The sequence below is a fragment of the Microtus pennsylvanicus genome, chromosome 9, assembly GCF_037038515.1.
Source record: "Microtus pennsylvanicus isolate mMicPen1 chromosome 9, mMicPen1.hap1, whole genome shotgun sequence".
Lineage (NCBI taxonomy): Eukaryota > Metazoa > Chordata > Mammalia > Rodentia > Cricetidae > Microtus > Microtus pennsylvanicus.
This window is the reverse complement of record NC_134587.1, coordinates 36,583,071-36,595,793: the sequence shown is the minus strand read 5'-3', so window position 1 is coordinate 36,595,793 and position 12,723 is coordinate 36,583,071. Positions and strand designations below refer to the sequence as shown.

Below are 12,723 nucleotides of genomic sequence, written 5' to 3'. Positions count from 1 at the left end.
CACTGGACATAGCAAAATCATCAACTTGAGTCTCCTAAGAGCTGTTTCTACAGTTCAAGACAGAAACTTGGCAGAAGTGAAGTTCATGGAGAAACAGAGACAGAGGAATATGACAACAAAGATATTTTGAAAGAATGCTGCTACCAGATAAAAGAGAAGATGAACACGGGGGAAGAAGTTGTGACCAACAGATGCTGGCAAGGGAAATTTGGGGTTTTTCTTTTGCAGAGAGACCTGGCTAGAAAGAGAAACGTCTAGAAAGCTGGAGAAAGGATTCTGGTCCTGCCCAGGCAGCTGATGATGAGACCAGCAGGAGCACCTTTGGATTTTCTCTAACTGCAGCCCTTTGTGCCACCATAGAGAGGTGGGGGGTGGGAAAGGATGAAGATCCTTACAGGTTACCAGGAGAAGCAAGAAGCAGGGAGTTCAGTATGCCAATATGGGAATGGTGATAATAATGGGACTTTGAACTTAAGCTGGGAAAGAAAACAAAAATATCTCTTAGAAAAGAAGAGAGAAAATTTAAAACTAATTGAAGCTTAAGTAACAGGAGTATGAACCAGAAACATATAAAGTGTGGCTAAAATGAAAAGAGCAGAGAGCCCAGGTGTGAACCGTGGTGGTACTTAATGCAAACATCAAAACATGCTACTGGCAAGCTGAAGGGGGACACTTAACTTACAGTACTGGCATCTGTCTCCAGTGTAGTCTGCATGGCAGTGGCAGTAAGGCTGGTTCCCTGCAGTCACCACACAGCTCCCGCCATTGTGACAAGAATCTTCACACACTGGCTTGCCACAGTTGGGCCCAGTAAAGCCCAGGGCACAGATACAGGTGGGTCTTCCTATTGGAACAAAACAAACAAGAACATGCTGTCAGTAGATAAAAAGTAGGACACCAAGTTCCCGGGAAAGGTCTGTCTATAGTTTGTACTGTGACTTTATTATACCAAGAGCCTTTCAATTTCAATCAGCCTTTATATCCAAGGAAGCATAAACTGAACATATCTGACATTCAGCTGGGTCAGATCATGGAATGTTTATGAATAACTGTACTTGTACACTGTTCTTTTTTCTCATGTGTATCTAATTTTTTCAATTATTTTTTCTCAACTCCTGTAGTGTTAGATATGTTATTTTTGTTATAAAATTCAAATAATCATAATTTGTTCAAGTGCTCCACTACTGCTGACTGTGCAATAAGGATCAACAGACACATTCTTCAGGAAGATGTTTTGATGAGTTTAAAAGAGAAATATCATGTATAATGGTTACATCTATTTAAAAAGTATTTTATTTAACTCAAATAAACATTCTAATGTTTAGTACTAAACGTTATGTATCCACTGGGACATACGTATCCACTGGGCTATAATTTATCTAAACTTGATATTTTCACGTGTTAAACAAATTACTGGTAGCCTACTAAATGAATGATTTAGCAGTTTAATGTGAGTATCACATAGCAGAACATTTCCTGGATCATCTTTGCATATTTTTCCTCATTCTTTTGTTGGAAAATAATTTATCATCATAGCAAACATTCCTGTATGCTTTCCATGATGCATAAAGAAGTAGTATGTCTCTGCCTGGTCTGTCTGTCACTAAGCATGAACTGTAGTGGCAGACACAGTGAGAAGGAAAGAATCTGTAGAAAACACATGGATATGAACACACAAGTACAAATGGCAACAAGGAGTTCAGTCACAGGGCTCAAGCAGGGCTCACACCGCTCATCTGACAGCATAAAGGATGTCTGTACCATCAGAGCCTTCATCATTGATAATCTAGGGGCAAAATAAAATTCTCTGAGAAGTATATGAAATAAGGCTTAGAGAGGCTTTAAATATGATAATGATCCAACTGTTCTTTATACTGTAATTGATTCTATTCAAAGGGTGGCACATAGTTTTCATGGTTTTTTTTTTCTTTCTGTATGGTAGAATTTCCAAGAAAACGCATCTAGGAGTTCTCAACAATGTGCTCCTGGATCAAGATCAGTATGATGACAATATCAGTGGATTTCAGTATGAATATGGAATTTTAAATATTCTACCTTTAGAGAGAAGCTACCAAAGGAGGTTAGTGGCTGCTGAAAGAGTAAGTTGCTTCCAGAAGTAAACTCTCAAGTAGGTAGCCTATATTTAAAGAAGTGTTTGGAAGGAACAAAATATTAAAGAATGAATAAATTTCTACAATGTTTTAAGTAATTTGAAAGGATGCTCCATCATTTAAAAACACTAAAAGAATACTGGAAATTCAGTCCAGATTTAAAAAAAAACTCATACTTATTTTTATAGTGAATAGCACCACTTTAAAATAAATTACTTATAAATGCTGTCTGGTGGTGGATGAATTTCTATCAATGCTCAAAAAAAAGGGTGCGGGCTATATATTATTATAGCTGAGCCAGTTAATGATTTTTTTGTTTCCAAAAAATGATTTACTGAATAATAGCAGGAGGTTTCTTTACAGTGGTAGCAAACTTTTCATTCTCTATTGATTGTTGATATGAAAAGAAAATATTTCATCTGGCAAATTAGTGTGAAAATAAAGACAGAAAAAGAAAACAAATCGAGGTGTTAAGTGGAGAAACTGATGAGGTCCCAGTACAGCAACTACAGAAAACAAAAGTATGCCAGAAAATGAATTATTTCATTGTTTTACATGAGTTCATACATGGCTTTAAAAGAAATAACTCTTGCCAAGAGCAATGCAACTGAGACACCGCCTCAGAGCAGCAGTGGACAAGGTACAAAAGCTAAAGCGCGTTAGAGCAATAAGGAACATAAGAAATCCAATACAAATACTAAAGATAGTGAATTTTTATTTAATTGTCTAAATTTTTGGTCTTCTAGACAGCATTTCCCCAAACGTTACAGGCTATAGCCATTTCTCCTGGTTTCCCTTGAGAACTTGAGAGCAAGCCTGTATTGCTGTAGCCCCCATATGTTTGAGATATTTGGCAAGGAGAAATGCAGTGGTTACTGACTTTGAAGCTTAATTTATACTGGTTAGCCTTCAAAGTGCAGAAAAAAAAAACTACGTATACTATGAGGCCTATGGAATCTTCAATAGTATTACCCAGCTGTGAACATGGAAAAAAAATGACAACTGACCTGGCAAGAGATATTCATGCTAAAAAAAATGACAATAGTGGCATGAAGTTATGGAAACAATCAGCCACTTTCTGATTCAATTTAAACCCACTCCACTAAAGATGGAACCCAGGTCTGGTACCAGTAACTGGACCAAAAACGTTAGAGCCTAGGTTATAGGCTCTAGTGGAAAACAGAACCAAGAGCTTTTTTTGTTGTTGCTGTTAAATGTGCAAAGTAATAAGCTGTCCCCTGAGTTCATTTCTTTATTTCTATAGATTAGTTCATCTCTCAACTCTAAACAGAGAAGCTTTTTGTTTTGGCAGTAGATAGTGATTAACAGGGAGAACCATAACTGATCAACATGCAGCCAATAAGAGGCTGTGGAGTGTTCAGTTTTAAATGGGACATTGAAGTCACAATCCTCCTGTCAAGACTCAGATGATTATAGAAAACACACCAAGTAAAGGAGAGTAGGTGTTTCTAATGAAATAACATTTATCAGTTATGAAAACTGTGATTGCACATATGAACCCACAATTGAGACCACATGTCTAAGATTTCTATTCATACCTACAAGGTTAAGCTAATAAAATTCCCAGCATGGATTTCAGCAGCTCTGCCCCATGTGAGAATCCATTCATATCTGATGACTGCTTCAAGAGGGACTAGTTTCCTTCAAGGATGCAAGTTCTCAGAGGCGACCCACACTCTTGTAGATGATCCCACACCCAGGTATGTCCAGGCAGCAGTTCAAAGACTCGGAGAGCGCATGACAAGAAGTTGTGGAAGAAAAGCGACGGGAGGGAGAAGAGGAATTGAAGGGGAGTGAATTATATCAAACACATTTCCTGTAGCCGTGAATATTAAATAAATATGTTTAAAATAATACAAGAAGCAAATGACACGGATTTGAAAGAAGAGGGGATCCACGCATGCGCACAGTAATCCCTCCAGGAAAGCCACTCGGAGAATGAAAAAATAGTTTTTGGAGCTTTCTTATATACCATGGATGTTTTAAAATAAGAGCAGGTGTCCAAGCTGTCTCCAGGTACCAAAAGCTGTACAACACTTAGATTCTAATTCAGTTATTTTCAGAAAAATTACCTTTTCTTCCCTTGAAGAAAAGATTTCTTTTTGATAAAAACAAACCTTCATATCCCATGGAGTACTATCTGACAGGCAACCAAGAGCAATTGCAAGAACTTGCATCATACTGAGGTTCTCCAGGACTCCCACAACCAACAACTTGAAGCTGTGATTTTTGTTCGCTAGAATATGGCTTTTTGGAGAGCACTATTCCCTGTGCCGAGTGAGTCCAATTAAACTAAAGTTTCTAAGATTGCACGTTTCTCATGGCTTTCTCAAGTACCCCAATGTTGCTATTTATCTTACCCCGGTCTCTTTTGTGTTAATGTCATAACCCTCTTCACTTAACGCTCTCCTCAATTTTCTCATTTCTGCCTTCACAGAATCTATTTTCTAGCATTCTCCTCTCTAGAGTCCTTTTCATTTAAATTGCTTAATATTCACATTCATTTTGGTTGTTTTAATAAGCCCTGTTACATTTTATCCAGTTTTAAGCTCTGCAAGCCTAAAAACTAATTTCAGTATCGGCAGTACTTGGATTTTATCTAAATTTATAAATCCTTTTGCTTTATTCCACTAAATCAATTTTGTCCATACCCTGGTTGACTTTCATGTAATGCTACTTATCTAACTAACAGACACACCTGTGAAAATATGGAGGTAACTAAGCAATAAAAATTCTACCTGAAGGGACAAATAGTCTTGAAAATAACACTAAATGCAAATAGAGCAGCTAATTCCATAAATATCTTATGAGATCCCAATAGTAGGTGAAGAGTTTCATAGACTATCCTCTGTTTTCATATGAAAGAATAATTGACTAATATTATACCTTATCCTAATTTCCATTTATTTTTCAAGGCACGTTTCATCCTAAACTCATCATCCTATGAACAGATCATAGAAACAAACTAATATATGGTGTAGGAGGTCTTTCTGTTTATGTGTTGCTTTCATTGGTTGAATAAAAAACTGCCTTGGCCTAGTTGATAGGTCAGAACTTAGGTAGGCGGAGGAGAAAGAACTGAATGCTGGTAAGAAGAGCAGAGTGGGGGACTCCACGGTTCTCCTGCCTGAGATGGATGTTGGTTAGAATATTTCCCGGTAAGCCATGACCTCGTGGTGATATACAGATTATTAAAAATGGGTTAAATCAAGATGTGAGAGGTAGCCAATAAGTGGCTAGAGATAATGGGTCAGGCAGTGATTTAATTAATGCAATTTCTTTGTGGTTATTTTGGGTGTAAGCTAGCTGGGTGGCTGGGAGGACAAGCAGCCCACTCTTCCTATTACAAGTATATCCTTTTTGATTTAATAAATTAAAAATATTTAATTTTGAAGTATTTCACTACATGTATATAGGTCATATATTTCATTAAAGTGGTACATATTTTAGAAAAATTAAGGAATGAGAAAAATGCATCCTACATAAAAACTTTAATAACTCTCAGATAGGTTCCTTTGATTACTGATATTTCCTCTCTTTAATTATTATTGTTATATAAAACTGTCATATCGTATTTAAGTTTGACCCAAACCCTACTTATATACTGTCTACATAGGAAACAACACCGGAAGGAATTACTGTAAATAAATCAATAAAAAAATGCATGAATTAACCATTAGAATTTGCTTCAAAAGTTTACATTTGTTCAAAGATAATCAGATTTCTCAATCTATAACACCAACATTTTGTAAAGATAATATTCACAGGTAAAAATATATTTACTTATAACTAGTAAACAGTTTTGCAAACAAGTCTATTTTATAAATTAGTGACAATATCGAGTATATCCTAACATGTTAACTGTACTCTCATATTTGAAAATTATACTGTCATAGATCTTACAATTCCTACAGAACAGTTGTAGTTTTAGATTGCTAAATACATTCAAAGAAATGTTCCGGTGTAGTTTATTTTCAGTTAAGAAGAATCGAATTGTAAATAAAAATTGATTTTGATTTCTAAGGACATTATTTGTATAGTGAAAAAAAATCCATATACTTTCAAATTCTCAAAATGTAGCAGCTTTTCAGTAGCATAGACCAGCGTGGAGCAGCCGGACAGTAGTGCACTCAGGTCTGAACAATTCAGTGTGCTGCAGCGATGAGAGGGTACAGGACAAAGACTGGGAATCTGAGCAGGGGAAGTGGGATTACAAAGGGAGCCCATAAAGTGGAAGAAAGTAGGCACATCTCAAAATGACTGTTACTAGGTTATAATACTTTCTGAACTCCACTCTCAGAAACATCAAAGCAAGTGATGACAAAAAATAGAACCCTGTCACTTCACTCAAGACAGAACACAGCATAGCTACAAAAATGACCCTAGTACTGCCATCTACAAACCTCGTGTGAGACTCAATTTGGGATAACAGGAAAATCTTGAAATTGACACTTTTGTCATCAAAAGGCATAAAAAGAACTGAAGAACAAATGCCAGAAATAAAGCCTAAGTGTGAAACAGCATCATACATATAAGTAAAGGCAATGAATGTAACACACACTTTTAAGAGGTCAGAAGTATACTCAAGAGATCAAACATAAGAATTCATAGTTAAAAAAGGAGCTGATATGAAATTTATTCATTAGGCAAAAGTTTCAGTTAAAATATAGTTAAGAATCTCCCAGTTCTAGAGAAAGAATTAGATGCTCAAATGGGGAATCATACCCAAATAGACATGAGCAGAGAACATCTAGATGTCAGCAACACAAAGCAAAGAAATGGCACTAAAAGCTGAAAGAGAAAAATATCATCTACCATACAGAGTGAGAAGCACAAAATAAAATGTGTCTTCACCAACAATCCAAAAGATAAAAAAGACATGATAATAAATACCTTGTTTCAAAATCAGATAATTTGCAACCAAATTATTATACCTAGAAAAAAACACCTATTGAAATATGATAATTTCAAGAAAAGTACAAGTTAAAAGTACGACAACACATCCAACGCTGAAGAGAAATTACTGATTAGGATGCACAGAAGGATGGCAATATTATGGTGGATAAAATACAGTCCACATAAACAAGGAAAAAAAGGAGAGTGAGATATAAGCCAATTATGTCTAATATAGCAAAAAAAAATTAAATAAAATCTTAAATTACTTTGAGGAGAAATAAACAGCTACAACTAACCAAATAGAACATCAAACTATAGAATCATAAGCAATAACAAATATATCTCAATTTTAATACTCAATACAAATGGCCCTAATTCCTCAATTAAAAGGTAAAAACTAATTTAAAAGTATTATCCAACTATCTGTTTGTTGTGTGTATGTTTCTAACACGATATACATCTGGGAAATATATCCCAAAATTATCAAAGGCAGAATGAATGTCAGACTACCAAAGATAAGCTACAAACAAACTAATATAGCAATTCTTACACTTCATACTAAAACTAATCAGAAGAAAGAAAGCAGAACATAAAGGCTAAGAAAAAGAACATTCATCAAGAGGATGCAATTACTGTAAATATTTATGCACTCTGGAACAATCTCATAAAGCAAATACTCAAATAATTAAAATACCGCATAGGTTCAAGAACAGTAATCATTAGTCTTTGTAACCCTCAATCTCATCTGTAGATAGGTTCTTCAAATTAAAAATCAATAAAGGAACCTCACAGGTAAACTAAGTCATGGATCAACTATTACTAACATTATCCACAGTACTCAACCCTAATGATGAGAACATACATTCTTCTCACTAACTCTGAGAATAGCCTCTAAAACTGACTATTATAGATCAGCAAACAAGATTTAATATATGAACAAACATACAAGCAAATTAAGAGACAAAACATAAATGAAATAATTTTCACAATGTTATCAAATTTCATGGAACACAAATAAAAACTACATATGCATATGTATATATACACATTTATATATATACATTTATACTACATTTATATATATTTATATAAATATAAACTTTAAAATATTTATAAATGCTTAGAGACTGAACAATATGCTTTTGAGTTAAGAGTTTCCAAAAAACCTAGACAATAATGAGGGCCCTAAGAGAGACATACACGGATCTAATCTACATGGGTAGTAGAAACAAACAAACAAGATCTCCTAAGTAAATTGAGAGCATGGGGACCGTGGGAGATGTTTGAAGGAGAGGGGATAAGAAGAAAGGGGTGCAGAGAAAAATGTAGAACTCAATAAAATCAATAAAAAGGATTAGTCATTGAAGAAATTAATATGCTCCTAGAGTCAAAATGAAGAGCACAAAAGATCAGAGTTTCTGAGACATGGCTTAGGCAATTATAAGAAGAGCTGAGAGTTGCAAGTTACATTTAAAAAGTCAAAGAGAAATGAAATAAATAAGCTAAAGGTGCACCTTAAATATCTAGAAAAGTAAGACTATATAAAAAGAATAAAAATATTGATTTTTGCAGGCAGAAGCAAATCATAAAAACGCTGGCATAAAATAAATAAGTAAAGATTGAAACATTAATAAATAGAATTAATCAATGATAATTTGGTTCTCTGAAAACGAAAATAGATTGAACAAGAGAAAAAAAGGGTCTAAATTTATAAAACTATTACCAAAAGTTGAATTGTCAAAACACACTCCAACAAAATACATAAGATTAGAATTGAATATTTTAAAGCATGATATTAAAACAGACTTGATGTATTAATAGAAACTGGAAAATTTCTAAACATATATGTGTAAAGAATGTATGAGAATATATAACCAACCCAATCGGACCCATAACAGCAAAGGAATTAAATTAGTAAATAAAATCCTTCTAATAAAGAAAAGTTCAGAGCCATGGAGCTGAGAACAAAGCCTAAGAAATAAATTGCAAGCAAGAGGTCCCAAGAGGTTTTGTGCAAGCAAGAAGACCCATGTTTGGATCTTCAACCATCACAAATAAATACATGGCATGGCAGTGTGTGCCTATAAAACCAGCACTGAAAAAGTGGAGACAGGTAGATTCTGGAGCCTTACTGACAGCTAGTATAGTCAAGAGATAAGCTGTGATCAGTAAAGAGACCATGTTTCAAGGAATAAAACAGAGAAAAGTATACTTGGTTGAGCTCTAACACCTACAGGTAGAAATGATAACACTCACAGAAATGCATGAGTATACCATACACACATACACACGTGAACACACACACACACCCCCACACACAAATACAGATACATTATCTGACCTCAAGTTAAGATAAACAGTTATGATGATAAAAAGCAATGTGGTCCTTTCACAGAAACACACATGTAGATCAATGGAAAGTATTCAAAATCCCATGATACACCAATGCTGCCATGTAAAACTAAATTTTATTAAAATGCCAACAACTTGTGCACTAAATAAAATAACCTATCTAATAAAGTGTGCCATAAAACTGGATATCCACCTGTAAAGAAAGGGTATACACAAATATTAATCTAAACTGGAGAAAAGAACACAAGGAGATATCATGCAATAAAAGGGGAAGGAGAAAATTAACTCAAATGAAATATGTATTCAAATTCTATATGGAATTATTTTAATTTTAAAGATTGTGTATATGTGTATGTAATTATGTGACCTTAAAGTGAAAATTAAAAGGCACTGGTAATACTAGTTATTTTGATCTTTGTTAAGAAATATGCTTAGTGTCAATTACTATTACTAATTTTGCAAACTGACTTTGATGGAATGTCTTTGATTTTGTTGAATCATTTTTAAATTTCATTCATTATGATTTTTGCTACATCAAAATGATCAAGCTTTATTTAACTCATACATTTCACACACTAGGAAAAGGTAAGTGATTTGCACACATGATTTGCATACATCATACGGTCAAGAATTTACCTAGAGAGGATGGTATGCAGGTCCCTCCATTCTGACAGTAATTGCTGCAGTGGTTGACTTCACATCGTCCTCCTGAGTAACTGGGCCAGCAGAGGCACCTCAGATCCCCCTTCTCATTTAAGATGCACCTCCCTCCATTTTCACAAGTCAGTTTGCAGGAGTCATCTATGTATAAGAAGAAATATGCAGACAAGCATTTTGTTCAGGTAAGTCTAAAGTAATCTAAGGAAACACATATATTTAAATATAATAATTTATTTTTTTCCACAAAATAGAGCAAATTTGAAAGGTTGCCATGAACACCCCCAAAAATGACATTTCCCAACACATAGTAGGAAGCAGTATGAGAAGATATTGTCACTAAATGTTTGTCTACATTTAAAGGGGAATATGCTATAGAAATTTGCTTTGGTATGAATCTTGGTTTATTAATACAAATTTTAGGTCACTTTTGTTACATATATATTTCTGCTCTTTATTAAGGTCTGCGTTGTGCAGCTCATTTAAAAATGTAATAAATAAGCCTGGTGGTGGTGGCGCACACCTTTAATCCCAGCACTCGGGAGGCAGAGGCAGGTGAATCTCCGTGAGTTCGAGGCCAGCCTGGTCTAGAAGAGCTGGTTCCAGGACAGGAACCAAAAAAAAAAAAAAAGCTATGGAGAAACCCTGACTCGAAAAATCTAATATATATATATATATATATATATATATATATATATATATATATAATATTATATATATTATATTATATATATATGTCATAATTAAGAAATATATGTTAACAGATAATCGTTTATAATAGTCAAGGTTTAGTCATGTTAGTTATATTTTCTAGATGTACAGAGATGTATTTCAGATGGATAAGCAGTCTTCAAATCTTTCAAAGACTACAGAATATGGCATTTAAAATGTCTAAGAACTTAGGCCTTTTCATGACAGTGAGACACCTCTGCTCCTGGCAGCACCAATTACTTCAAGTACATGATGGGCATCAAAGAGGTTTCTCATGTTGTTTGTTTGCAATTTGGTCAAGAAACTGCTCTTCCATGTACTTCTTGATGGTATGGTGTGTGAACTGGACATGTAGGTCCCACTGAAAAATGGCTGTTAAACTTTCCTAAAGGTAAGACCATCCTTCGGGGTTCCTGCTTCCTGAAAGTGTCTGCCAGACATCCTGCAAGGCACAGAAAAAAGTGACTGACAAACTGCTAATATAGGTGGGACTGTTTTTGAAATTTCCAGCTTCATGGAAATGTTTGCCATATACAATGGGCCTGTAGGATGTAGATAAGATGGATATCCCAACAATACAGAAGAACTTTGGGTGACTGTCCAGGCAGTGAAATGTCTCTGTCAGTTTTCGAATTTTGGAAGTTGCTTACAATGCACCTCCTGTTTACTTAGGTAATATTATATCTTGCTTGATACCTGTTTTATTATATGTGATTTTTACTATGTTAAAGTTAAAACCTTTTTTTTATTTAAACAGAAAAGGGGAGGTGATCTGGCATTCAACTCTGTATGCCATTATTACCATTGATTAATAAAGAACTGTTTTGAGCCTATGGCAGGGCAGAACAGAACTATGTGGGGAAAGCTAGGCTATATGCTGTGAGAAAGGAGGCTGAGTGGGGGAAGCCACGGAGCTGCAGCCAGAGACAGACATGCTGGAAACTTGCCGGTAGGCCACAAGCCTTGTGGTAAAATATAAAATATTGGAAATGGGTTAATACTAGATGGAAGCGCTAGCTAGCAATACACTTAAGTGATTGGCCAAGCAGTGATTTAAATACTATGGCTTCTTTGGGATTATTTCAGGAGTCTGGGAAGCTAGAAAATGAACAAACAGCCTCCTTTCTACACAGGATGGTACTTCTGAATTCTTACTTCACAGAAGAAACTGCCAGACATTCTACAGGACACAGAAGAAAGCAAATGTTGAACTTTTCTAGTACAAGTTAGAACAGATCTTCAAATTTACTGCCTTACTTTAAAGTCTCCCAGATATTATGAGCTTATAGGCTGAAGATGGATGTCCCAATGTTAAGAACAAACTTTGGGTGACTGTCCAGGTAGCGAGATGTCTGTGTCAATTCTTGAACTCTGTAAGTTACTTATATTGCACTTCCTGTTTTCTTATGCAATATTATATTAGTCTGGGTTCCTTGCTGGAGATCAAGACAAATAATTATATTTGTAGCTTTCCTTAGCTATTGTAAAAGATAAATTATATACAAAATTTTAGATTCACAAAGATAAGATAGATGATAGTGTATTATCTTTAATTTTGCCTAATACAAATAGTCTAAGTATTTCAACTCTAATTCTTGCTTGATAATTTTTTATAAGTAATTTTACTATTTTGAAGTTTAAAATTTCCTTTTTATTTAGATAGAAAAAGGGAGATGATATGGGATATCCTTGTATATATGTTGCTTTTATTGGTTAATGAAAAAAGCTGTTTTGACCAATGGCTTAGCAAAGTAAAGCCAGGTGGGGAACACAAAAAGATAAAGAGAGAGAGTAGGTGGAGTCAAGGAGCTGCCATGTAGAAGCTGAAGAACAATGATGCCAAAAACTTACCTGTAAGTCACATCCCCATGAAATACACAGATTAATAGAAATGTATTAATATAAGTTATAAGAGCAAGCTAAAAAAACATCTGAGCTATCAGCCAAACAGTGTTGTAATTAATATAGCTTCTTT

The 12,723-nt window shown here is 34.7% G+C and overlaps 1 protein-coding gene across 1 annotated transcript in view; it reads right to left on the bottom strand.

Moving 5' to 3' along the window:
- Positions 1–12,723, bottom strand: part of Lrp1b (LDL receptor related protein 1B) — a 1,720,116-nt gene that overhangs the window by 45,485 nt on the left and 1,661,908 nt on the right. Inside the window, exons 83-84 of the mRNA XM_075985306.1 lie at positions 10,017–10,181; positions 683–844 (exon numbers count right to left, since the gene is read on the bottom strand). Of these exons, the coding sequence (XP_075841421.1) occupies positions 683–844; positions 10,017–10,181 (327 nt within the window). The remainder of the gene's footprint in view (positions 1–682; positions 845–10,016; positions 10,182–12,723) is intronic.